The sequence below is a fragment of the Ursus arctos genome, unplaced genomic scaffold (genome assembly GCF_023065955.2).
Source record: "Ursus arctos isolate Adak ecotype North America unplaced genomic scaffold, UrsArc2.0 scaffold_1, whole genome shotgun sequence".
NCBI classification, from domain to species: Eukaryota; Metazoa; Chordata; class Mammalia; order Carnivora; family Ursidae; genus Ursus; species Ursus arctos.
In genome coordinates, this window is record NW_026622763.1 from 10,742,305 (window position 1) to 10,769,664 (window position 27,360).

The following is a 27,360-nucleotide window of genomic DNA, read 5'->3' on the forward strand; positions in this document are numbered from 1 at the left end:
TTAGGTCAACTTGTGGACGCTGCATCTGTGAATGGGTGATAAAAAGGAACCAGGGGAATTTTAACACCCCATACTTCGAAGTCATTACCATCGAGAGAAAAAGCCCTACAGCCTGCTGATTTGATGACTCTGGCAAGGCAACCCACAGCTCTGGGCCTATGTTCTCGGATATGAAATAAGCAGGGTGGCCTGCGGTGGTCCCCAGACTCTGGCCTGTGGGTAAAAAACAGATACCCAGTCCTCATCCTAGGCTGAAAGAACCAGAACATGGGGGATTGGACAGAAGACACAGCCGAGTTCAGGTTTGAGAACTGTAGCACAAGATGGTCTCGGTAACCCTTCTGGGCTAGAAACAGCTAGAATCAGTCCTCTCTGAAGCCCCAGGCAGGGCTGGGATGAGAAGGAGCCCATAAGCAACATGGGGAGTCGACAGGCGACCCTAGCCTCCTGAACCAGGAAAATGAGCTTCTACTTTCCCCGAAAGGACATGGGGTTGATCCTGGCTCAGGGCAGCCCGTACTCCTGCTTGTGCGACCGCATACACGGGGCAAATGGAGAGCTCCAGCTGGGGGCCCCGCATGCCATGCCTCAGCCTGTGTCCCCACAACATCCGGCAAACCTGTTTCCAAGGGGCAGGGGCCGGCAGGGGATCCAAAGAGGTCCCCTTTCCCACCAGCAGTCGCAAGGCTATGGAAAGTCTGCAAGGAGTGCTTGCCCCCACCCGCTGGTTGGCCTTCTCTTCTCACCCTGGAGATTGGACTCTTGGACCCTTGGGATCATATCCTCGTGGGGAGGGGGGTGGGTCACAAGAGAACCCTGCCTGACCAACAAGAACAACCCCTCTACCCATTTACCTCCACAACAAGTGTGGTTTACACAGACAAGAAATGCTGCCCCAGGAGTCCACGGGCAGTGCCATTTACTCTTCTAGAACCACCTGAGCATTAGAGAGCTATGCAAATCCAGTTGTGGGTTTGTACCTCCAGGGGACAGGGAAAGGTGGCTCTGTCAGGATGGGCGAGGGCATCTATGAGGAAGCCGTCCCGGGGTGCTGGCTGGGTTTCCATACGCTGCATGCACCCCATGCCCCACTCTTCCCTGTGTGGCTGCCTGTGGGAGGGGAGGGCCGTCAGCCTGGACCCTGGGACACGACGACACCTATGGCAGGCCCCTTTGCTGTGTTCCCCCCACTTCCCCTAGCCATCCCCTAACTGCTCCTAGCACCCTGGAAGCAGATCTGACCACTCCCTCCTGCTCCTGGTTGCCGAGGGGATAAAGTCCAAATTCTTCAACTGGGAGAAAAAAGACCCCTCCTCTCTCCATCCCCAGTGGTACTCCTTCAGTCCTATTTTCTACCTTATGTCACAGCCACCCGACAGAATCCTCTTTGAAGGTCATCCATCGCCTGCCTCTGCCACAAGGTGCCTGGGACTGCAATGACAGTGCCCCCCCCCCCCAGCAAATGCAAATAGCAACCGAGAGTCATCATCGTTAACATCTGCTGAATGTTTCCAAACTGTTCTGACTGCTTTACCTACATGATCCCAATGAATCCTCAAAATAACTCAGTAGATGGGGTAGGTACAATCGTGAAGCCCTATTACAGGTGAAAACACTGAGGTTTATTCATTCGTGTTGGTGAGCTCTTGCAAGTTCAGAGCTAGGGTTCAAAGCCAGCTAGCGGGGCAGGGCTGGGGACAGAGCACTCCTGCGGGACCCCGGCGGGGAGCACAAGCAGCTTGAGAGGTGGAGCACTGCAAGCGGAGCTGGTGCGCACAAGGCGCCCAATCCCCGGGCCCCGTGAGGACCACGAGAGCCAATGGGCAGCGGCCCCGGCGCGGAGCAGCAGGCGGAGGCTCCCGCTCGGGCTGACAAGAGATGACACCGCACCTCATTTGCTGCGCAACGTTTGTGTAATTAGACGCATTTGGCGCCAAGGGGAGGCGTGGGCTCCAGCAGGGGCTTGATGGATCGGGCGCTCCACCGGGCTCCAACCGCATTCATCACTGGAGCCGGAGCCACTGGGGCCATTGTTTGCTTACAGGCCTCGTCCTGTCTCCCACCGGAGACACCGGTGGGGGAGGGTGAAGGGGTCCCGAATCACTCGCCGTGTCCCCCTGTGGCCGGGTGGGACCGACGGTCCTGAGGCTAACGGGGAGCCCCTGGAAGCCCACCCCGGCAGGGCGCGGGGCTCTGGGGACACAGTGCCGCTGCCCATCATCACTTGGGTGTTAACCAGGAGAGCCGGTCCCCGGCTGGGGAGGGGAGGCCAGCGCACCCGCCTTGCGGGATGACATGGGGCAAGTCGGTGCGCCTCCCTGAAGCTCAGCACTTGAGCTCACGAGGCTGTCAATATCGTGCAGCAGACTCCCCGGTGGAGCCTGGCTCCCCGAGGCCCTGACACGCTGCTGACACCCTTTACTGTATTCTACTGGGGGATGCCACGCTGGCCACTGAGGCTTGCTGATCCGAAAGAAGCCCCAGAGCCCTCCATGCCCTAATCCCTGGAATCCGCGACCATAACCTTCGAGGGGAAAAGGGACTTTGCAGATGTGATGCAGTTAAGGATCGGGACAGGAAGATTATCTTGGATTACCCGGGTGGGCCCTCAAAGCCATCGCAGGCGCCTTTAGAAGAGAGGCAGAGGGAGAAAAGCATTACGAAAGTGGAAGAAGGATGCGAGGACAGAAGCGGTGGAAGAAGGCGAGGTGACCAGAGGCATGGGTCCCCGGCTGAGGCACGCAGGTGGCCTCCAGAAACTAGGAAAGTCAAGGAAATAGAGTCTCTGCTGGAGTCTCCAGAAGGAACCAGCCCTGCCAACACCTTGACTTACGCCAGACTTTTGCCCTGCAGAACTAAGAGTCAGTTAGTATAGTTTTAAGCCACTGGGTAATCTGTTACAGCAGCAACAGGAGACTGATACACCCCCCTTCAGGCATCGAGTCTGGTTCAAGAGTCATCCGGGCCAGTGAGAGACGAGGCCATTTCCACAGGCCCGCTGGTCTGGCCAGACCCCCCCTGCTGCTTGCCATGAAGGCTTTCTATTTCTCCAGGTTCTCTGCCTGTACCCCACCCCTCCCTGGCCAGGAAGGAAGCAGGCCCAGAGAGGGGACGTGACTTGCGTCCAACCCAGAACTGCTTAACAGCAAAGCCTGGAGAAGACTCAGGGACTGTCTCCTAGCTCTCTACTAGCCCAAGGTGGGGACAAGACCGAGGGCCCCCTAACTAGTGCCAGGGCCTTGCCTGCAGCAGCATCCCTGGGGGGCATGTTAAACACCAAACATGAGCCCCACCTCAGTGTTTCTGACTCATCATTTGGGCCTGGGGCCTGAGAATCTGCATTCCTCACAGGCTCCCAGGGGGACGAGGCTTGGGCTCAGGAGGTGGTAATTAGATTTCTAACCCTCCCACTCCATAAGCAGGCAACCCTGGTGGTTAATCCACTCCTTGCTGCCTCAGTTCCTTCTTCTGTAAAATGGAATGATACAAAATGCCCATCTCATAGGGTTGTGAGAGGGTTAAGGGAGATGAGGCAGGTGAAGGTCGAAATGGTTAGGAGACATGGCAGTCATCAATGGTGGGGTCTACTTATAGCTCTGTGGTGGTCGCTAGGCATGTGGGGACACGTGAGCCAAGACGGTCACCTCACACTGATGCCAACCTGTGTGGACTGTGCCTTCAGGGAGCGACCAGCACGGCCCATGTCTCTGACCAGCGCCTAGCCCCTTGCAGGGGGCCCCTCCCTGCGGGCCTGCTGTGCCCAGGATCTCTGTCACAGAACCAGCCCAGCACTTCTCAAGAGCAGAAAGTCAGCAATTCCAATCCCCATTGATTTTTCTTCGATGCTCAGATGCCACCAACTGAGCCATTTTTGGGTGATCCATTGGTTCCAAACACTCGCACCCCCGGAAGCCAGCTGCCGGAGCTGTGGTCTCAGCCCCGGCAGCTGGGGGGGCTGGGAGGCGGGCAGAGGGCTGAAAGGGCCCCTTCGCCAACAGGTGGGCACAGGGTGCCAGCAGCAGGCTCTTGTCAAGCGAGAACCAGCGACACACACTGACATGAAATGAGAAGTTTCTAACATTTGAAGGGACCCGAGAGACAACTTGAGAGGACTCCCGATGTCTAAATCTGGGACCATTTCAACCACACAAAAATAGCGACAACAGAGTTTAACTCAGAATAACACACCTCTCTATGCATTTATTATAAACAAATAATCAAAGAAAGAAATGGGGGGGGGAGAAGAAATTATTCCTTAGAGGAGAATTCCAGGCAAAAAATGTGGAGGGAGGGGCACCTGGGTGGCACAGCGGTTAAGCGTCTGCCTTCGGCTCAGGGCGTGATCCCGGCGTTATGGGATCGAGCCCCACATCAGGCTCCTCTGCTATGAGCCTGCTTCTTCCTCTCCCACTCCCCCTGCTTGTGTTCCCTCTCTCACTGGCTGTCTCTATCTCTGTCGAATAAATAAATAAAATCTTAAAAAAAAAATGTGGAAGGAATGATGGAAACAAAATCATCACTTGGAAAACACTAATAATTATGGTTTCTGTTAAGAACCGTTGATGCGTGTTAAAGTTAGTAGGTGAATATTTGATAAGACACAGGATATTTATATATTAGCAAAGTCTCAGCCCCTCCCCCAAGATACTTATTAATGACAAAAGGACCAACTTTAAAGTGGAGAAACCCAGCAGACCTCACCTTAACTAAGTGAGCTGCAGTGGTGAGAAAACCGAACATCTCCAGTGATGAGAACTATTGCCTTCTTGAGTCTCCTGACACGACACACTAGGGAGGACACAGCACCACCCTGATGCTATTACTCCCCAAAATGCTTATTCTGAACTTAATCATGAGACAAATTCACACAAGTGTCCCCAATCGAGGACACCTGTACATTTGGTACTGGCCTGTCCTCTTCGAGAGGGTCAAGGTCATGAAAGACAAGAGAAACTAAGCCACTATCCCGGATTAAAGGAGGTTTGACCATGAAATGCAAAAGCCGCATCCTGTACAGGAAAAAAGACATGAGTGGGGCCACTGAGGAAATGTGGATAAGGTTTACAAGTCAGTTAATGACCCTGTATCAGTCTTTGCTCATGTGGGACGTGAACCCTGGGGGAGCCCAGAGGACGGGATCATGGAAATCTTTGTACTGTTTTTGCAATTGTGTTCCCAGGTGTGAAATTATTTCACAGTGAAAGATGCTTTTTTAACAAAGGAAAGTCCCCGATTTGCTCTGCCTTGGGGAGCGGCAATGGGTGCCCAGAAACGGGAGGTGCCCGAGGGCTGGGACCTTCTCATTCACTGGCCTCGTCATCAGGCACAGCGCTCGCTTTGAACATGGGGAGTGCTCAGCAGGAATTTACTGACTCCATTCAGGCAGGAGGTGGGAGAGGCAGGAAGGAGGGTTTGTCTTCAGCGGGTGGGATGGGTGGAGCGTGCCCTCGCTCAGTGAGCACTGATCACGGACCTATATGCGCCAGCCACTGGCAAGGCAGCAATGAGCGGGACGCTCAGAGCCTGCTGGGGGGCAGGTGGGAAAACAGATCATTCCAGGGAAGGGGTCCCACTCAGTGTGCGGGATCCTGGTGCCCCCAGTGGAACATTCCAGGGAGGGGGGCGGCAGGAGCAGAGGCACGGGGACCTGTGGCAGGGCTGTGGGTGCTAGAACCCTGAACAGCAGCTTGGCATGGACAGACGAGAGTGGGTCCAGAGGGCCCTGGGACCAGTTGACCCTTTGCAGCAGGTTCCCTCCAAGGCAGGTGTGGGAAGCGGCAGAGATGTGGGCATAGGGCAAAGGCTTCAGCCTCTCCTCTGGAAGCAGAATGGATGGGGTAGCGCGGGCCCCAGTCTTTGAGTCATAAAGACCAAGAAAAGTGACATTAGCCACAGGCTTCAAGGCCTTAGGTGAGAATGAGGGACAGGATTAGGCTTAGTGAGACGATACTGGGACACATCCCTTCTACCTGGGGGCCTCAAAGCAGGGAGTGGGAGGAGGCCCCAAAGTGTAACAGGGAGCCTGTCCTTATCGGTAGGGTGTCTCTGTAGCACAGTGTCTAAACTGGGACACGTTAAAAGGGAGCCATGAGTTATTATACTGCGACAACGTATAACTAAGGTCACCATACTTATTATTATTTTTTTAATTGTATTTATTTATTTGAGATAGAGCAAGTGAGAGAGAGAGAGCACGAGTGGGGGGGAGGGGCAGAGGGAGAGGGAGAAGCAGGCTCTCCGCTGAACAGGGAGCCCGAAGTGGGGCTCGATCCCAGGACCCTGTGATCATGACCTGAGCCAAAGGTAGACGCTTAACCAACTGAGCCACCCAGATGCCCCTGTGGTCCCCGTACTTAGAGAGGGCCTTTGGCTTGGAGGGAATTCCCACTGCACGGATGCATACAGAGCCCCACGGTGCCACCGTTACACCGGGACAGCCCGCAGCCTTGGCAGTGGGGATGTGCGAGCTGAGCAGGGCTTCCTTCTCAGGTAACCAGAGGGAGCTGGGTGTTCACGTCCCACCTACACATTCACCCAGGGTCCTGGGTCAGGGCACTCCTGGTGGCAAAGATGACTGTCGGCTCAGGACCGTGCAGATCGGGAACTCCAGAAAGACAGACAGAGGCTGGAGAGGTGGCTGAGGCTGCCGTCTCCCCCGCAGCAGGTGACCACATGCCGGGCCAGTGGGTGGAGGGCAGAACTTACCCGTGCACGCCGTGGACAGAGTGGGGCTCATAATGGTACCTTCCCTCCTGGTGTCTCATGTCAAGCGGTAAGGGCGCATGGAGCGGTGGCAAAAGGTGCTGCGGCACTGTGGAGTGGGAGAGAGAAACAGGCCTTCAAAAACTTTTCCCCTCCCTCAAAAAGCCATTTTCAAAGGGCTTTAAAGCTCAATGAATTTCAGAGCAAGAGTAGCCAGGACAGGGGGCTCCGCGGTGCCCTGGCTATCACACACCCACGGAGGGGGATGAATAAATAATCAAAGTCAGCCCGAGAATCCTACATCTTTCACATAAAAGATCCCCAACCGCGCTCTTGACAAAGACAAGCAGCTAAGCGCTCTTTGAACTTGGGCAGATTACAGGCTCAGCCGCAAATCAGGGCTGACAGAGCCGACAGGCTGCTGCCCATCTCGGCCTGGGCTGCGTGTGGCTGGAGCAGCCCCGGGTTACAGCATCCGGATGCTGCAGTCACCCTGGCTGGAAATATTTACCTAGAACCATCTGTGAAGCTGGGGCCTGCTCCCGGCTGCGGCCAGCCTCAGGAAGGCCCAAGCCCGCCGAGCCGCCTGCCCCGTTCTGCTGGCGGCACACAACGGACACCTACGTGGGCCTGTTAATTCTCCAGCTCTTCGTATTAATGACTGACCCCCAAGGGAGCTGGTGGGTGCCTCCAAGACGCAGACGCCAGCACGTGAGCCTCGCTTCCAGAGTCGTGTCAGCCTCCCGTCTGCACTTGGCCTGCCCTCAACAAATCATCACGATAATTGTAGGATGCTCTTTGCTTATTTAAAAAAAAAAAAAAAAATTCCTGGGTCCCCTGGAGGCAAACGTAATTATAGGCTTTAGGAAAACAAGCCTCTTTAAAAAGTAGTTAGACTGGGAAAAGGGCTAAGAAGCGGAGATTTCTCAGTCAACTCTTACTCAGGCTGAAGGCCACGGGCCAGCGGGCGTGCGTGCGTAGTCTGAACGCAGAACCCTTGCAAGAGATGGGGGGGGGGGGTGTTTCTCGAGCGCACAGGTCAGCAGACTGCCCAGCCTACTGGAAGGAATGTAGACACCTAATTCTGCTAACCGTTTCCGTGCAAACAGGTCCCAGCACTGTCCTATAAGCACTATGAATTCTTTTTTTTATTGTGGTCAAATACATATAACAAAATTTACCATTTGAACAATTTTTAAGAGTACGGCTCGGTGGCATTTATACATTCAAATTGGTGGGCAACCACCATTCATTTCCAGACCTTTTCCATCTTCCCCAGCTGAGACTCTGTTCTCATTAAACACTAACTCCCCATTCCTCCTCTGCCCTGGCCCCCCCAGCGACCACCATTCGCCTTTCTGTTGCCATGAATCTGACTATTCTACGTAACTCAAATGGGTGGAATCGTACGGTATTTGTCCTTTTCTGTTTAGTGCATGTCACTTAGCATAATGTCTTCAAGGTTCATCTGGTATACTATGTGTCAGAAGTTCCTTTTTAAGGCTGAATGGCATTCCACTGTATGGACAGACGTCTGGTGATCCATCTACTTGTGGCACCTGGGTGACTCAGTCAGTTGAGCGTCCGACTCTTGATTTCAGCTCAGGTGTGATATCAGGGTTGTGAGATCGAGCCCCTCATCCGGCTCCGTGCTGGGTGTGGAGTCTGCTTAACAGTCTCTCTCTCCCTCTGCCCTCCCCACCCCATCTCATGCATACTCCCTCTCATAAAAAGAAATAATTTTAATTTTCTAGTAATCTCTATACCCAATGTGGAGCTCAGACTCACAACCCCAAGATCAAGAAGTTGCACGTTCCACGGACTGAGCAGGCCAGGGTCCCCATGAATCCTTAAAAGAATCCTTAAATTTCCTTCTAAAGTCTTAATTTTTATATACTCAAATTTATCTTCATAGTTCCCCAAAACTGGCACCTTCCATGGGTACTGAGAACAAAAAAAGCGAATCTTCTTACCCTGATTAAGTCAATTTGCCAAACACAGACTCCACAGATCTTGGGCTCCAAGGGGACACATGGCCGTCACACACGACAGCAGCCATGCTGTCCCATTCCTCTGGTCGGGCCCTCACTTGCAGAGCTGGCGATGGCTGGAATGACCACCCCATGCCCTTAGGCCCGCCCATGTCCCCTGAGTGGTGAGGCTGGGTGTGACTCTGGTGGCAGTGACAGGATGGCCCAGGCAGCCCTGGGAGTCAGAGACCCCGAGAGCAGAGCTGCTGCTCGCCAGCCGCACGCGTTGAGCAAACTGCTCGCCAGCCGCACGCGTTGAGCAAACTGCTCTCCTTCTCTGAGTCACTACTGTGGTTACTCTGCAGATAAGAAGTTCCTGCAGGGGCCGTGCTTAGCCCAGGGTCTGTGGCTCTGAGGAACACTCCATAAATGTTACTACTGCCGGAGACAATTATCACTAATGCTTGGAGCCCCACAATCCCTATTCCCCTGTGAATACACCATTTTACTCGCTGTGCCGTGTGGGACACGGTGCTCACGGCTCCCTGCAAACCCGGGGAGGGTAGAGGGTCAGTGCTGGCCTGCTTGCGGATTGGAAGTCGAGCTGACCTTCCCTGAACCCCAGGGGGAATCAGCAGAGAAGCCATGTCCAGCTCCCCAGATGGTTAGGAAAGGGCCTTTGGGTTTTTCTTTTTAATGTGACCAGGCAGAGCAGATTATAATATTGTTAATAAAATAAAAATAGTTTGCTTTTGTGTGTTTCTGAATGTTTTCCTGCATACCCAAAGGCTCCTTGAGGTAGACAAGGTAGGTGTTACTGTGCCCAGTTCACAGATGAGGAAAGGGAGGCTATGAGTGATTTCAGCCCAAAGTCACAAAGCTGAAAAAGAACAGAACCTGGAGGAGAATCCACGGCCCAGGACAGCTAGGTGGTCATGGGCTTTTCCCTCTGCCCAGCCAAAATGAATCCTCCGAGGCAGTCTGTGGGTGCAAGGGTGATCCCGAGGGTCCTTCTGGTCCCACCTTGGGTATGTATTATATTTAACAAATGCTCATGCAGCCCTGGGCCCTGCTCTCAGCGCTTTGCAGATATCAGTTCCTGGCTCTTCACGGCACCCCAGGGGGCATTCACCCCAGAATTCCTGGTCCTCCCACGGGCCATCCCCCAGCACGCAGATGTGCTCCTTTCTTCCCCCGTCTTGCCACCTGTAGAAGCGGAAGCCAGTCCCCTAATGCCCGCAGTGCCCAGACCTTCTCCTCGACCTCACCAGCTCTGAGGGCTCTTCCCAGGGTTAATGCGACTTCAGCCGGGTCTCAGCAGCTATCAAATCTGCGGGAATGAAGTGCTCACAGTCACTGACCAGGCGAGCATGAAACGAAGGTGATACCAGGGCTGAAGCGAGCTGCTGTGTATGTGTGTGTGCATACGTGCATGTGCGGTGTGCGTGTGTATGTGTGTACGTGTGTATGTGTGTGTTAGAGAGGGAGAGAGAGAGAGAGAGATGGCGAAGTTGAAGCCTGGGGCTTCTGGGAAGAGGCATAAGACACAGAGCCACCCCTGGAGTCCTCCTGCAGTTGAGGTTGCACCCCCCTTTCTGCCGGATCCCTGGGGTGCAGGCTGTGGAGATCACCAGCGGAAGTGGCTTTCTCGTAACTTGGAGCTGCAGGCCAGGCCATGGGACATTGGAGAAATTGTGTCTCCTCTCTGGGCGTTATGTTACCATCTGTACAATGGGAATTAGATGGGCTTTAAGTTCCTTCCTACCAGGACAGTCCTGCTATTTGTGAATGGTCACCTGTTCCCCGGAGAAAAAGCCATGCTTGTCCCAGCCAGTGACACGCTGAGGTCTCAGGAGGTATCCCTGAGCAGGACACAGGAGCCTGGGGTACAGGCACTTCTGCATCACTGTGGCCCTATCCGTACAACTCACTACTAGGGACCAGTGACCCTTCCGGATGCACTCAGCCCACCAGCCCCCGGTTGTCCCCTGAGCCCCCTGCCAGCTGTCTCTGAGGCCAACTGTGCACCCCAGGCCATCCAAGGGGTGAAGGTTGATCAGGCCCATCTGAGGTCTCAGGACCCTTTCAGAAAGGTATTTCTTGGGTATTTCACCCAAGAAATACAAAGACACCCATTAAAAGCAAGAGCTGCCTTCAAGTGACATATTGAATGAGATCCTTCCACACATTGTTTTCATTGCGGGCTCTTTTTTTAAGTTAAAAAAAAAATGCAAACTAAATCATGTCCTTCCGGCAGGGGTGGGGTAGGGGGAACACACACACACACACACACACACACACACACACACACCCCATGTCATTTCAAAGAAATGGCTCTCTTTTTAAGTTTCTGGGGAAGAAACTCTAAGCTGGGAATTTTCTATGGATCACCCCTGCCCCTCTGAAGAAAATGCACATTTGTTTTTGATCCTACACAGAAAGACGACCAGTCTGGGGAGCTGAGGACGGTGGGGCCTTGACGTTAATTTTTAACCCCGAATCTTTCTGTGCTAAGGTTTAAAAGCCAGATGGTCCTTGGCTGGTGGTCCCAGGGGTGAGGGTTTGCTGGCCTCGGCAGTGTCCCTGGTCTAACGTGAGGGGGCACAGAGGACCCTCCCCCGGAAGTCCAGGTCTAGTTAACGTCCCATTAATAGTCATTCCTGTAGATTTCTGCCCGAGAGGATGGGGCGGGGTCAGCCGAGGGTTCAGACACAGAATCGGGAAAACTGGGTCATCGAAACATGACCGGGCAGCTGTGTCAGCAGCCGGAGGAATTCTCCTCGGATGAAGTCATGTGTTGCTACAACACGGAGGCGCTGCCCTGAGGACTGAGCTCCGAGAGGGCCGGAGAGGCTGGCCCAGAGCCGGAGGGGCTGGTGAGGTGAAAGTAGCCATCTTCCAGAACAGACTGGACGTGTTAGGAACACCCGGCCCTCTGGGCTGTCCACTCCCTAGAGATTAGCATGGTCTTCATTTACTGTGGTCATTTCCATTAAGACCACAAGAGGCAATTAGCTCGGAGCACATGGGCTGGTATGCTCTGGCCTGGGACCAGGGAAACAAAGGGTTTCTGCGCCAAGGGCTGCACTGCCCTGGCACTGACTGAGGGGAGATGCCGGCAGGTGTCTCTGGAGGGAGGCCTGGTCCTAGCACAATAGAGGTCCGAGTTCCGGCGAGGCAGAAACACATGTCAGTGCGGTCTCTGGGGCCCTGGGAGGGAGGCCAGGGGCCAGGGCAGGGTGTGGATCCCCATATCCTTGGCAGCTGGCCCGTGCCCTACGGTTGCTGTGCTCACCAGTGCTGTGGCTGCATCAGAGACGCTCTGATGGGCTCCAGGCTGCCCCCAAGAAGCTGAAATGGAGCATTCCAATTTGGCATGCCTCTAGGGGGCCAGGAAAGGGCTCCTTGGGATTCCCCGTTAAAGACTAATGGATCATGTTCCTTTCCCTTACAATTCCTTGCATTGTAAGTCACATCCACTGCAGTGGTTTTATTGGTTTTCTAAAAAGCAAATGGACCTTGCGAAAGTCACGGAAACAAATTCACACTAAAGTGCAGATGACTTACCAGGTTGCTTTCCCCTTAACGGAAGGACCCAGGCAGCCAGAGACATCTGTATCTTTGGAGAAGGAAGGTACTCACGTGGAGGAAAGAGAAATGGGCACACGAGCGGGCTTGAGGTCAAACACGGTGTACTTTATAGTTAGATTGAAATCCAGATTGTTCCTGGGGTGCACATCAGTCAAATGACGGTCTTAAGGGAGATGACATGTCCCATGGTCTATGGAGCTTGGGATGGGGTAAGAAGCACGTGAGCCATAAGTCCTGACAGATTTGGGTGTGAACCCAGGTTTCATCATCGCTAACAAGTGACAAGCTCTCTCAGCCTCAGTGTCTTCATCTGCACAATGGGAATGGCACCAACCCTGGCCGTTATACTGCATGTTTATAGTGTGTGGCACAGAGCATAAAAATCAGCAAGTGGCACTTCCCTCCCTCACCGCCGTGGGTCTCGGAGGAAATGCGAACAAGGGCCCCGCTCCTTGGTGTAAGGGACGCCGAGACGTATCAGGCCGGCACTCAGACGCGGCATCCACGGCTCGGTGTGCATCCCATAGGACTTGGTGTTCCCCGACTCACTGTACGATAGAGTGGGGACAGGCAGAGAGGATGTGTCACAGGCTCGGGAACATTGCCAAAAAGGTCTTCCACAAACGGATCCCTGCTGACTGCACCCCCATTCCCACACAGTGCATCTGCTCGAGCCTCAGACTGGCTACTCCCGACTCCACTGTTTCCCACCATTCTGTCCCTAGCGTCTGTGCTGGTGCTGGGGAGGGGGCCTGCAGGTGGCCTGATGAGTTCAGGGAACAGCACTGGGAAATCTGTTGTCAAGGTGGGTTTTAAAAAAAGGTACCCCCTCCTCATGTGCCTTTAGCCCCATCACCCTGCCCAGCAGCGGTAAGTCAGCCCCCGGGAAGCCCAAGGCGGAAGCCGGTGGGATCACGTCCCAGGCAGGTGACACCTCCCATGCGCGGGAGGGCGGCGGTTCCGAGCATGGGACCCCTTGTGTGATCCCATTTCCTTAACCAAACCTACCTCTCCCCTCTAGGAAGCCAGGGGGCGTTGATGGCCTGGGCAAGTGCGCCTTTGGGGGAGGCCTCTCCCACCCCAATAGAGAGAGGATGCTACTCTTGGTTCCACCCTGAAGACCTAACTTGGTTGGCTGAACTGCTTAACCCTTCGGGGAACAGAAAAGCCAAGATGCTCTACAAAATGGAAACGGTTAATCGTGCAGGGAAGGGGCGGCGATTGGCACCTTATTTTCTGTGCGGCTGGCCCCGGATGATTGGCCGGCCCTGCAGCTGATGCTGGATGCTAGCCGGTTACCCGCGTGGCTACAGTCTACATTTCAGCCACTGAAGCTGGGCTTGTCACAAATCCCACAGGGCAGGACTCCACGTTCTCTCCTATTCCTGGGGAGATCCTGGGCCCACTTCCCGGGGATTCTGGAGCTCAAGGCTTCCTGGAAGATACCAGAAATGATGGCACCAGCTCCGAAGAAGAGATGGCACGATCCTTCCCTTAGCTGCACGGGTCTGGCCTCAGGACACCATGCAGCCCACACACATGGCCCCCCTCGGAGGTGGCCTTGACCTGCACAGGCTTTGGGCCCCAGCAGGTGCAGCTGTTCAGCCTTCTCCAGAATCCACAGGGAAGCTGCCCACCAGCCAGGGCAGAGCTCTCAATCCCTGGCCTACACAGCCCCAAGGATGGAGGGCACTCTCTCGGCCCACCAGCCCACCTGAGGCTTCCCCCACAAAGTCAATGCGGGAGGGCCCAGCCGCACAGTCCCCGCCTGTCCTGTCGGGCTTGCAGCAGGGCACTCTGGAGAGGCCATCCGCAAAGCTGGAGGCCGACCCCCTGTGATCCAGCAGGCTCCAGAATGCCAGAATGGCCTTGGAGTCGGGGAAGGGAGATGTCTGTGGCACCCAGAGCAGCCAGGCAGTCTTCCTGGGAGAGGCGGTTTGGGAGCTGGGCCCTAGAGGCCAAGACTGGGGGGGCTGGAAGGAAGGGGAGGATGATGGATTCTTCAGGTTCGGAGGCAGTGTGGACAGAGCTCAGAGGCCTCAGTCCTACCAGGGCCCCGAGCTGTGAGAATGTGACTCCTAGCCAAGCCATGGGACCGCTCCTGCAGACACAGGATTAGGAAAGCCTCTTTCGAGGGTCCCCCCGGAGACTAAATGACGTGTAACACATAACAAGAGGCCCACCATGGAACACCTACCAGGTGCCAACAACAGCGCTGCTCGGAACCAAGAGTCCCAGATGGGGTGTTCGAATATCGTCGCTGCGCTCCCTCCCCAGAGCTCCGGCTCCCGGGAGGGCCTGAGAACCTCCATTTATAACAAGCGCGCAGGGGGTGTTCACACAGCTTATCAGGGACCACCCTTGAGAAACCCCTGGCCTACCTGAACTTTTTATACTTCCAGAGTTCCCACTTGCACTGGGAAATAAGAAGATATGATTTCTCATATCCATGCCTGCTCAGCATTGTACTAGCTGGTGAATGTCCGCATCTGGAGAAGCTCAACGTGACGGACGTCTGAGACAGCCTTGGGTGTGACGGTCAAATCCTGGTGACCACCGTGCCAGCCCCTTTGCCAGCGGCAGCAGCAAAGGCCTTGACCATCATGAGGAATGTAGCGGACGTGCCCGCCAGGGCTGGGAGAGGCCACGGGAGACGGTTTGGGTGCATTCCTCCCTTCACTTGGGGTGGCCTCAGTTCACTTGGAAGCTTGGACAGGATAAAGGCCAGCCCCTCAGACGTGGGGACTCCGATGGCCAAGTCCTCTCCCAGAGGGACTGAAGGAGCGGCCAAAGCATCAGAGCTAGCGGACAGGAAAGTATAGAAGAGTCCAGGAAAGCCTCATTCCCAGCAGCCAGGCAAATCTACTTCCGGGATTTATGCAAATGGCACCATTATTCCCAATAATAAGCCCCTGGGACAGGCTGCCTCCAGAGGCCCCAACTGATGCCCAGGCCCCACCCCACAGGAAGCACTTAATAAGAATAATAATATCCTGAATGGCACTCCACAGCATGCAATTAAAAAGCGGTTCTGTCTCACTTGGGGGGAGCGGGGTGGGGGGAGTTAAAATGAGACAGGAAATTCCAACACCACTAGCTGGCTGGTGTCCGGCAGGCTGAGGCCTCGCTGCTGCTCACAGTCAGACCTGCCCCCACACGGAGCTCGCCGGGATCAGGGCCCAGGCCGGACCCACCAGGGCACCCGCCCACCCTGGAGCCGCGGGCCGGCCTGTCCAAGAAGGTGTTGCTTGACAAAATGTGACAAAATCCCTGCTGAAAGAGGGGAAGCCCTGGGCCGGGGCCAGAGGCCCAGAGGCCGCTCTCCGGGGCGGGGTGCACACTCCAAGGGCTAGCAGGGTGCCTGACCAAATGCCACGTGGCCCTCACAGCACAGGAGCCCCGGCAGTCCTGGGGTCTGCCCTCCTCTGCTGCAGACTGAATGTTTATGCCATCCCCCCAAATTCATAGGTTGAAATCCTAATACCCAGTGTGATGGTCTGGAGGTGGGGCCTGCGGGAGGTGATTAGGTCAGGAGGGTGGAGGCCTCTTGAATGGGATCAGTGGCCTCATAAAAGGGACCTTGGGTCCCTCAGGCCTCTGCCATGTGAGGACACAGTGAGAAGACAGGCGTCTACAAACCAGGAAGGGGGACGTCGCCAGACACGGAATGTGCTGGTGCCGTGATCTCAGGCTTCCCAGAGAACTAAAAGTCTGTGGTCGAAGCCCTCCCGTGCGTGGTTGTTCTTATGAGAACCACTTGCCCTGACCGAGACTCCCCGGATGGTGGCGGTAAGATGGGAGAACAGGCCACACGAGCCTGAGGCTGCAGCCTACCCGGACGCCAAGCCTGGTCCCACCGCTGATTCACTTAACCTTCCTGCGTCTCGGTTCCCTCATCTTTACAAAGAGGGTAGTGACAGGACCCCCGTCCGAGGGCGGCTGGGAGGCAGGAAGGAAATATCCCTCGTCCAGAGCCTGTGCCAGTGCCCGTGTGGCCATCTCCCAGGACCTCCCGCCCTTTCAGTAAGGGGAGACCTCAGGGGATGGGACGGATTGCCCACCTGTTAGGGTACACGAGTGGGGTCCCACACTAGAGAATCTTAGAACCAAAAGAGACCTCAGAGAAGATCAAGCCTGATTAAGTATGAAAACTGTCCTGGCCACGGGATCTGGTCCAAAGAAAGTAGTAGGCCACACCCTAAAATCTAGACTAGATTTGAGGCCCAGGAGACCGTGGCTTCAAAAGTCTTCCCTGAAGACCTGTAAGGAACCCTGCCGAAAGCATGGATCCAGCCTGGGGACTTGGGGAGTCCTGTGGGACTGTCCTCGGGGAGCTGGTGCCTGTGTCCTGGGCCGGGTGTCAGCACTCCAGTGTGGACCCAGCACTGGTCCGATTTAGCTGCATGGATATCCCCCCGGGTCTCGTCAGCCTTCACAGACTCCCCTGCCAACCTGTACCAGCAACTGTCCTGTCACTGTCTAAAAGGACCATTTGCCATGGGGGGTGCCATTTAGACTTTCAGGAGAGTGTCTGTACCTCTCTTGCTCCACATGGGTTCCCAGGTGTCACCTGCCACCTGCTTCCTTCACCAGCATCTGGTCCCTTTCCTGCAGAGCTCCTGCAAAAAAAGGTTTCCCCAGCCGGGTGCTTCTCGTCCTCCGAAGAGCACCACGAGAGTCCATGGTCACTCTGCTGTGGTTCTCAAGGGACCTTGGCACTCAGTCTCCACCGGGCACTGGTGACACTTTCCCGGGCTGGCTAAGACCCCCCTTTCTGAGCACTCTGAGCCGGAGCTCGCCAAAGCGAGTCCATGAGATTCAAAACCATGCGGCGGGATCTGCAGCGAGCAGAGCGGGCAAGCACCTCCGAGCACGCGCGCTCTGCTTACTTCCTTCTCTGCATTCGACAGCCGGTTGCCAAGGCTTCGCCGAAGCAGGTCTCTGAAGGACCACTTCTCGGGAGCCCCTCGTCGGTACGGTCCCAATGATTATATGTTACTCAAGGGGATTCTTTTCTTTAAGACAATCGCTACCACTGGTTTCTTCTCTACGTGGCCGCCCTTCAAATGCAGCTCTGGCCAGCAGACAGAAGGCGCGGGGCACATAGGGTTTTTCACATTCGTTAGTCGCCGCATGAAAAAAACACACCTAATGAGATACAGGTCATATTTTTAATCATCCAATTTCACTGACCCAGGATATCAAAAATATTACCGTGTCAACATATAGCCAATATAAAACGATTGACAGGATGTTTGATATTCTTTTCTTTGTACTGATTCTTCAAAATTTGTCGTGTAGCTTATAGTTGCCGCACATCCCAATTGGAGCCAGCCACGCCTGAAGTGCCCAGCAGCCACGTGTGGCTAGTGGCTGCCTTATCACGTTAAATTTGACTGTTTATATCGAATTCTAGTCTAGATTAATAAAAGTCTTACTGATATTTAAAATACGGCAAAGAGCGTCTTTCCAAAAGCCCTTCCTCCCTTCTGAATCTTCTCTCCCTGTAAAACTTCTATTTGGTTACTTAAATACCATTAACAAACAGTTTCCCTTCCTCCCTTCCTCCTCTCCTTCCTTCTTTCCTTCCTCCCTCCCTCCCTTCCTCCTCCCTCCCCTTGCTTCCATCCATCTCACTGACAAGGGCTCCCAGGGTCGTCCTTCCACACCCTTGACCCACGAGGGCAGAAGAGAGCAGGGCAGCAGCGCCACTCTGACTTCTGCCCTGGATCTCGCCCACCGCCTTCCCCGCAGGCTTGGGCAGGCATCCTCGAGCAAGGCAGTGGGTAAGTGGGCTCCTAAGACCTTCTGACGAATAAGAGAGGCCCCCAGGAAGCAAAGCGCATGCAGGGTGTCAGGCGGGGCAGGGCGCTGGGGAACCATGAGCCAAGCCATGTAAGGCTCCCAGAAGCCTGGCTCCCTGGGCAGCACTGGCTCCACGCCATTCTGGACCCAGCTGACTCAAGAGTGGTTCCAGCCCAAGCCATTCCCCCCACCCCTCCCCATACTCCAGCCCATGGCTGTCCACTGCTGCTGATGGAAACAACAGTTCCCTTAACCGGGGACACTGGACAGCCACTGGCGGGACTAGAGGCCGGTCCACAGAACCCCTGGGAAAAGCCCATTTCTCCCTATTATGCTATGGAGAAACTGAGGCACAGAAAACGCAGTCTCATGACCTATCCTGCTGGCCCTGAGCAGGGCCCAGAATCCTGTTTCCTAGAGTAAGACTGTAAGACAGACGAGGGAGAGAGAGGGGGAAAAAAACTCCAAAGGCTTCCTGGACATCAAAAAAACCTCTTGCAAAACAATATTTTGATGAGCTAAGTGTGTGAATTAAAAGCAGATGGAGTCTACTTCCTTTAAAATAAACAGGGTTTAAAATCTAGGGGCAAACTCCCACACACAATGTGTCTCGGGGCCGGAGAAACCAGAGCTGCCCTTCCACAAACCCGAGGGCAGCCTGGCCCGTTTGTCCCATGCAAGGTGCTGTGGGCAACGGCTCTGCTCTGTGGGTCCAGTTCCACCCCAGCAACGGGGCCCCAGAGGAGGGATCCGACTGCTTGACAGGCGGCCCCCAGCTCCTCCAGTGGCCTGCAGAATGGAGTACAAAGCCCAGCCTGGCCCTAGCACTCCCCTGATCCTGCCCCACAGACTGCCCCCCAGGATCAGATGGACAGAAAAGATTCCGCTGTTTCACACCTCCCAGCCCACTGCCAGCGTGCTCACCCTGCCTGGAAAGCCGCTCCCCAGCCAGCACCTCCCCTTCTTATCATGCTGGCCTCGTCTGTGATGCTTTCTGGACTTTTCTTCTGCCCCTTCTCCAAATTAAGCAGGAGAGTGCCCTCTGCATCATTTCCTCCAAGCCAGAGTCCAGTGCCTGGCACCGAGGGAGTGAGGAATAGGAGTGAGTCAGTGAGTGAGTGAGTGAATGCATACGTGGGTGAATCTTTTGACTGCTGGAGAAGAGACCTTGTGGCTATCAGGGGTGGCCAGGAGCTGCCCACATTCTGTATCAACTAACTTAGGACCTAGGAGAGAAAGTCCCAGTGCACAGAGAAGTATGAGAGCAGTAGTAGCAGACAGACGAACAAAGAGTACTCAGCAAAGCCGCTGGGACCCCCTCAGAGGCTGCACACAGGGGTGCTTCTCCCAGCAAAGTCTCAGCCTTCCCGCATGCTGGAGCTTTCCTGAACGTGTGATTTAAGCCTCACAGCGCTTGCTGAGAAATATACGGTGATGATGACGATGATGATCCCCATTTTGCAGATGAGGAAACTGAGGCATGGAAGTTCCATGAGCTGGCCAGGGGCAGTTACATGGCTAATCAGTGTCAGAGCCAGGCCTCCCAGACATCCACGGGAATTCCAGACATGTTCCTACAGGTGGGACAGGGTAGTGAGAGCTCTTGAGGATAGGATGGGAGGCCAAGGAGGAGGCCAGGGTCCTGTCCTGGGTGTCGAGCACCCTCCGCAAGGCAGCCTGGGACAGGGCTTTGGAGAGATCAGAGCCACAGGTGTGTGATGGGTGAGGGAGAAGCACATGGGACCTCGCAAGGAGGAGTCCCAGAGCCAACAAACTCCACGAGACACACGGCTGGACTTGGTATTTCCATTTTGCTCGGGGCCTTGCCAAAAATGAACGCAACCCCCAAACAGAAGGGCTATTTCACGCTGCAGCTTTTAAGTGCTGCCCAGGGATCTGTAAAGTTGGAGGCAAGTCGGGGAGGGACCCGGGGGAGGGGGTTATCTGTTTTCCCCAGCTGTGCTCCTGGTGCCTGTTAATAACCCCCATGGATCATTCTGCCTGGCTCGGAAAACGTGCTGACTGGCGTTAAAAATGGGCCCCTTTCCTGCCCGTGGCTCGGCGCCCCCACAGCACACGCAGCAAGCTCATTGTTAGCATGCTGCTTGTGTAATTAGGGCAGTCAGGATGGCAAAGGGCCCACCCTGGGTCCCCAAGAGCGATTGCAGTTCAGAAAAAGCACCCACCTGGTTTTGTACTGATTAATGATGGGCCCCACTAATAGCCCTGCTTAACACACGAGTTTGTCAAGATTAAGTAATTGCCTTAAACAAAAAGTGTATTATCTTTAAGGCCCGGCTGATGAATGACTGGTGCTGGGAAATGGGGTGATGGATGTCTGTGACTCCCTGCCGCCATCCCTCTCCCATTTGCATAAATTAAAACGCAGCCCTTGATTAGGATGAGAAGCCCCAGCAAGCCCTGCCGAGGGACGAAGGACAAGCAACGGGGTGGCTGAGGACCCCGCAGTCACCCTGCCTCAGGCCTCTGGCCACTGGGAGACCCCCAGCTGCATGTTGACATGACAAACTTCTGGGATGGGCAGAGGCCCACTGGCAAGGGTGACCAGATGCCCAATTGGGGTCGAGACTGGGACAGGGGAGCTGGAGGAAGCAACCCCAGGGTAGGAAAGCTGCGGATATCATCAGTGGTCCTGGGGGGACCCAGGGGGACATGGGATGGGCAGACCCACATACGACCAGACTGGTGTTCCTGCATGCCCTGTTCATGCCCCACGTGGAGAAGCCGCTGCTGTCATCAAAGTCATGAGTTATTTCATAAAGCTCTGCCTCTCCCAGGGTTGTGGGACCCCCTGGTGGCCTGCGACGAGCGGGGATCCCTATGTGTAAAATGGGTTTAAATGAGGTGGGGTGTACAACCTAACAGCAGCCCCGCCATACATAGATGTTTGTATCTGTCTGCCTCTGAGCATCCAGTTCCCAGATTTGGGGCCGTGTCATCCAGGTCCCTTCTGCAAGGCCCTTGAGTTGTTCATACTCTTTCCCTCCAGATGGCACTTTGCAAGAAAACAGTTCACAGAAACGCACAGAGCCGCGTGCAGTGGGGACGGGCTGGCTGGAGGGGCTGAGCCCTGGAAGGGCAGCTGGGGAGGGGGAGCAGAGCTTAAAGCGGGGGATGGTAGGGCCACATTCGGGAAGAGGCCAGCAGGGAGCCAGGCTGGGAGCATCAGGTGGGCTTCCTGCATCTGGGAGGTGCCTCCAGGTAATCTCCCTGTGGGTCAAAAGGTGGAGGGTGCATTTATTCCTAAGAAGGAATGGTAATGACCACGCCGCAATCCTCTGGCTTCTGGGGACTCAGGGTCCCAGAGCTGGGCGACCCTTGCAGCCCCTCTCTTGGAGGTTAGATCTTCAGCACAAGCCACAGACAACAGCGCACCCCAATCCCCCACAATGGGTCAGAGACACACCTTAAGGGCAGAGGAGGAGGGGAACTTGGGCACAAATCCGAACCCCTTGTCCACCTGCATCTCGCTTCTGCAGACAGCCTGCTCCACCAGCCATAAGCCACGCAGTGCCCTACCCAGTAACTGATTCCCCTTCTCTTCTGGGCAAAAGAAGATTCCCAAACCAAGCCACCCACCCTGATTCTGCCTCTGGGCGGGAGCGACACTAGCCAGAGCCAGGAGCTGTTCCCATAACATTGGTTTCCCCCTAACCACAGCTTCAGGGCAGATGCCAAGCATGGCCCATGGGTGGGGAGGGGTTGGGGCCAGATCTGGGTGGGGGAGCCTTCCCTCCTTGGAACCAGACACAGTCCCTTCTTCCGCATTCTAGATGGGCCACAGGGCCCTCCTGCCCCACAGTTCTGGAATGTGCGGAGTCTGAACCCAGCACCCTGGCTTCCTCTCTCTTTCTGGGTTCTGGGAGGGATGCTGAGTGAACAGTCTACAGAGCATGAGCCTGCAGGGTGGAGCAGACCCCTTGCTCCAAAGATAAGCGCCCCGACACACAAGGGCTCTAGAAAGGTGTTCCCACAGCGCTGCCAACCAGAAGGAAGTTGGAATATCACTTCCTTATTCTACCCAAGTGCACATGGACGAGTCACCCTGAACCCCCATCCATGCTCCATGTTCTGGCTGGTCCTGCGGACCCCTGCTCCCATGCCCAGCCCTGCTCGGGCTGAAGCCAAGCCGAGCTGAGTGGACAGACCACCAGACCAGAGCTTGAAGGACCACCCTCATCACCGCTGGACGATGTCCCCCATGATCAGTCTCTGCTCACCTCACCGTGCCGTGGGGCAGGTTACGCCCTGTGCAGCATCCCACCTGAATACGAGCCAGCCATCTAGCCACCTCCCATCCCAAGAACGTGAAAGAGAAGCGATAAATGCCTGTGAGGGGATTGAGCCTCCTGGTCCGTATTGTTCACTCTAGTATTAATATTGTTTTTCCATGCTCAGCAGCCCAGTGGTAAAAACTCAAGAGTATTGTTTTAAAGATTTTTATGTATTTATTTGAGAGAGAGAGAGAGAGAGCGTGAGCGTGCGTGACTGGGGGGGGGAGCAGAGGGAGAAGCAGGGTCTCTGCTGAGCAGGGAGTCCCATGCGGGGCTCGATCCCAGAACCCTGGGATCATGACCTGAGCCAAAAGCAGATGCTCGACCCACTGAGCCACCCAGATGCCCCCATAAGAGTATTTTTTTAAGTTTTATTTATTTAAGTCATCTCTACACCCATGGGCTCAAACTCACAACCCTGAGATCAAGGATTGCACGCTCTTCCAACTGAGCCAGCCAGGCACTCCTTAAGAATATCTATTGAATGGGAAACCCTCTTACACTGTTGGTGGGGATGCAAGCTGGTGTAGCCACTCTGGAAAACAGTATGGAGCTTCCTCAGAAAGTTAAAAATAGAACCTATCCTATGATTCAGCAATTGCACTACTAGGTATTTACCCAAAGGATACAAAAATACAGATTTGAAGGGGTACATGCACCCCGATGTTTATAGCAGCACTATCAGCTCCAAACTACATAGTGAGCCCAAATATCCATTGACGGATGAAAGGAGAAAGAAGATGTGGTGTATATACATATATACAATGGAATACTACTCAGCCATCAAAAGGAATGAAATCTTGCCATTTGCAACGATGTGGAGGGAGCTAGAGTGTATTATGCTAAGAGAACTAAGTCAGGCAGAGAAAGACAAATACCATATGATTTCACTCATGTGTGGAATTTAGGAAACAAAACAGATGAACATGTGGGAAGGGGAAAAAAAGAAGGAGAGAGAGGGAGGCAAACCATAGAGACTCTTAATAATAGAGAAACTGAGAGCTGATGGAGGGCGGCGGGTGGGGGATGGGCTAGATGGGAGATGGGCATGAAGGAGGGCACTTGCTGGGATGAACACTGGGTGTTACATGTAAGAGACAAATCACTAAATTCTACTCCTGACACCAATATTACACTACACATTAACTAACTAGAATTTAAGTAAAAATTTAAAAGGGGAAAGAAAAAGATTATCTATAGAATGACATAAAATGACAAACATTTTTTGAAGGCTTATGCCAGGAATAATTCTGTGCACTTGACATTCATATTTATTTGCTCTTCACATCAACCATATGGGTTGGGGAGGGGGGCCCTATCACAACCTCATTCTACAGATGAGGACACTGAAGCTTGAAGCGCAGTAACTTATCCAAGATCACACAGCGCATAACCAGCAAGGAAGGATTTGAACCCTCATCTGTGCTTCTAGAGCTGAGGCTTAACCACCTTCCCAGCTTGTCCATCCGCGATGACTGCTTTCTTATTACAGTGGGGCTGGCTAGAAAAGTGGAGAAGCAGAAGTCCCTGGCTACGGGAAATGCACTCCCCACGGTTGTGTGCAAGTCAGTGCTATGGGGGTCTTCGCAGGAGAGGCCACTTCTGCTCAGAGTTGTTGGGGGTCACCAAGCTCCCAGTTCTGTCTTCTCCATACTACAGCCTATGCATGCAGGGCCTGGGCTCCGGCTCTGCTCTGGAGACGCAGGAAGGAAAATATCCTGTCCCTGTCTCAAGGATCTCTCAGCCAGCAAGGAGACACGCAGGTCAACAGGTGACAGGCGAGCAGAGGAGAGGACCAGGAAGGCACAGAAGCTTGCCCGAGGAGAGGAGGATGGGGTGACAGGCCAGATAAGTGAAGGGGATCAAAAGGTACAAACCACTAGTTATAAATTAAATAAGTCACAGGGATGAAAAGTACAGCATAGGAGACAAAGCCAATAATACTATCCTAACGTTGTATGGAGACAGATGGTGACGACGTTTAACCTTGGTGAGCATTTTGTCATGTATGTAATTGTCGAATCACTATGCTGCATGCCTGAAACTAATATAATATTGTACGTCAACTGTACTTCAATTTAAACAGAGAAACAGCAGGGTGCTCTGTGTTGTCATGGCACAGAGGCGGGGCAGCTGTGAAGGGTGGGGCCAGAGCGCGCCCGTCTTACGCAGCATTAAGGATATCAGACATTGGCCTGCTTGTGGTGGGGAGACACGAGGAGGTTTTAGGCAAGGGAGCAACAGGACCCGGTCTGCATTGTACACCCAGGGCACAGGGGGTGAGGTGTGCAGATGATGCTGGAGGGAAGGAAGTGGGCTCCGGGGCAGGGGGGCGAGGGGAGGGGGGCCTCCCTGGGCAGTGACGGCAGAGAGGGAATGGGTCATGACCCATGCGGGCTGCAGGGCCTGTGGGACTTGGTGCCGAGTCGAGGCGGGATGGATGAAGAGAGAAGCCGGTCCGGTCAAGCATCCCAGGTGGGGTGCTAACTTGGGGCTGAAGTGGGTGGCGTCCCCAAGTAGGACAGGGGACCCAGGAGACAAAGGCTGTTTGGAGGACCCAAAAATGGGTGGTTTCTGACCTGCTGAGTTTGAGATGTTATGAAACATCAGGTGGCCACATCCAGGGACTTGTACAAATGAGGCCGGAGCTGGGGGACGGCACTTAAGGGGAGGCTGTGATCTGGGGGACACTGGGAGAGGACTGGAACTCTGAGTGAGGATGAGCTGTACAAGGCGAGAGTGTAAAGAGAGAGAGGGAGAGGGAGACTGGGAGATGTGGCTCCGCCCAGGATGACAGTGAGCTCAGTAGGTACCCGGAGCCCCGCAAAGGGCAGGGCGCAGGGGGCAGGGTGAGCCGGGTATACTGAGCACCTGCGGAGAAACCTGGGCGGTACAGGTGGTGGTGCAGCCCATGCCCTCAGCAGTCCCCGGGGACCTCGGGGAGGCAGCCAGCACCCAATTCACAAGAACCTACTGTGTGTTCAGCTCTCTGTTGGACCTCCAGTGCAATGAAAGGGGCAACAGAAGCCTGAGTGTGACTCGAAAACCTGTGTTCCCACCAAAGAGGCTTCCAGATGCAGGTAGGAAACCTTTCCTCGGCCTCAACCATGCCCCCAGCCCAGGCGCCGGAGCAGCCACAGCGCTCAAGACAGAGGCCTATCCGGATCAGCCTGGGCCTCTGGTGGCGATCCATCTCCCAGAGTGAGAACTCACCCAGACTCTGGGCGTCCTGAAAGAGGACAGTTCTGGGCGCTCATCCCAACTCTGCCCCTTACTAGCTGTGTGACCCTGGGTAAGTCACACAACCTCTCTGAGCCTCAGTGTCCTAGGTAACTTCCTTCCCTTGTAGGGTCACTGGGAGCAGCCAAGGAGATCACAGGAATGTAAACTTGTGCACAGCCGTCCCTCCCGCAAGCAGCACTCCCACCCTCCACGGGACAGGCACCCATCCGCTTAAAGTGTGGGGTGCCGCATTAAGGACCCGTCCTTTCCCCCCTAACAGCAGGCCGTGGTTGAGCTCCCCCTCCTCTTCTCCTTCCTTCCTTCCCTCCTCTCTCCTCTTTCACAGGAACTAAGAGCCCCCTTTTACAGCCCCTCGTGCAGGCCCCGGGGGAGCCAGAGGCTGGCAGAAATGACTGCTAATACTTCCAGGCACATTTACTGAAACCTTTTGACACGGAGGATATTTTTATGAGATAAGTGCCCTGTGTCGGTATCAACTGGCAAGTTTCATTGCTCACATTTCAGTCCTGCAAAAAGCCTTTTTCAATCACTGTCCATGGCAACGATAAACTTTAATGGCTGAGGGAAAGCCTGCAGCTCCGACACTCTCCGTCCTCCTACGTCCCTGCCCCACACCGCTGGCTGACCTCCCTCTTCTCCCCACAGGGCCGGAGGCCCAGGCAGAGGGCCAGATGCAGGGGGGGCCATCACCCTCGCTCCCCAAACCCCTGTTTCTCAACCTCAGAGCATCAGAGGCCCTGGAAGCATATTAGAAACACCAGGGATTTAAAAGGCCAATTCCCAGCCCAGCTCCAACCAACTGAGACCGAATCTCTGGGGTGGGCTCCAGGACATCAGCATTTTTAAAAGCTCCCCGGGGGGGTTCCCTGGGCGGGTGTGGAGAACAGCTGCACTTCCTCTGGGAAGGCAAGCCCTGGGTCACAACTTGATCTTCCCCGGGCGGCCACGCCAGGGCTCATGCATGCTCCCACGGACACCCTGTCCCGCACCCAGGAGGAGCTGGGCAGATGTGTGTCTCTGTTGGGAGGGAACCAAACCCAGAGGTCACGCGGTCACACAGAGAGCCGGGAACCAACATGCCCTCTGAGCCCAGGTCCTGCTTTTTCCATCTGAATGAGTCATATTTGAATGAGCAGAGCTGGGTGGAAGAATGGTCCAGGGCTGCCTCAGAGCAACAAAGGTTAACAGCCAAGGGATGAAGAAGAACATGTGAATGAATGAATGAATGAATGGCTTCTACCTACAGGAAACTCATCCCACTACCTCGGTGTCCTACAGGTAAGGATGGTGTTTGGTGTTCCTGAAGTGCTCATTTTCCAGAAGATCCTAGAACATTCCAGAACTCAAGGCAAGCAGGGCCTCCATCCATCCTACTGGTTGCTTGTGGTACCACCAGTGGAACCGTGCCCATTGTTCACAGCTGTCCTCACAGGATGAACTCACTCCTAGGACTGAGATGAGCTGAGGAGGGCAGCTTCCCCCCACCAGTGCTCTCCCACCACCTGCCAACCTCTTCCCAACCTCACCTCCCAGCAGCCCTACCCACACACCTGCCTCGGCAGCCCCTGACTTCTCTGGCCCCTGGGTGCGTCCCCAGTCAGACTTCCAGTCTCCCTGGGAGCATCTCCTGCCAGCCCTCCCCCACAGGTTCTTTTGTCATAATCCCTCTGGGTCCTTTGGGACAAGGAAGCATGGGATCAATGGGAAAGAGGGAGAGCAGAGCAGCCGAGGCAGGGAGTGGGGAGGGTCGTGGA

General features: G+C 54.8%; 1 protein-coding gene across 1 annotated transcript in view; it reads right to left on the reverse strand.

Moving 5' to 3' along the window:
* The window catches only part of GLI2 (GLI family zinc finger 2), a 250,631-nt gene that overhangs the window by 54,387 nt on the left and 168,884 nt on the right, over window positions 1-27,360 (reverse strand). Inside the window, exon 3 of the mRNA XM_044388281.3 lies at window positions 6,706-6,811. Coding sequence (XP_044244216.3) covers window positions 6,706-6,811 — 106 coding nt within the window. The remainder of the gene's footprint in view (window positions 1-6,705; window positions 6,812-27,360) is intronic.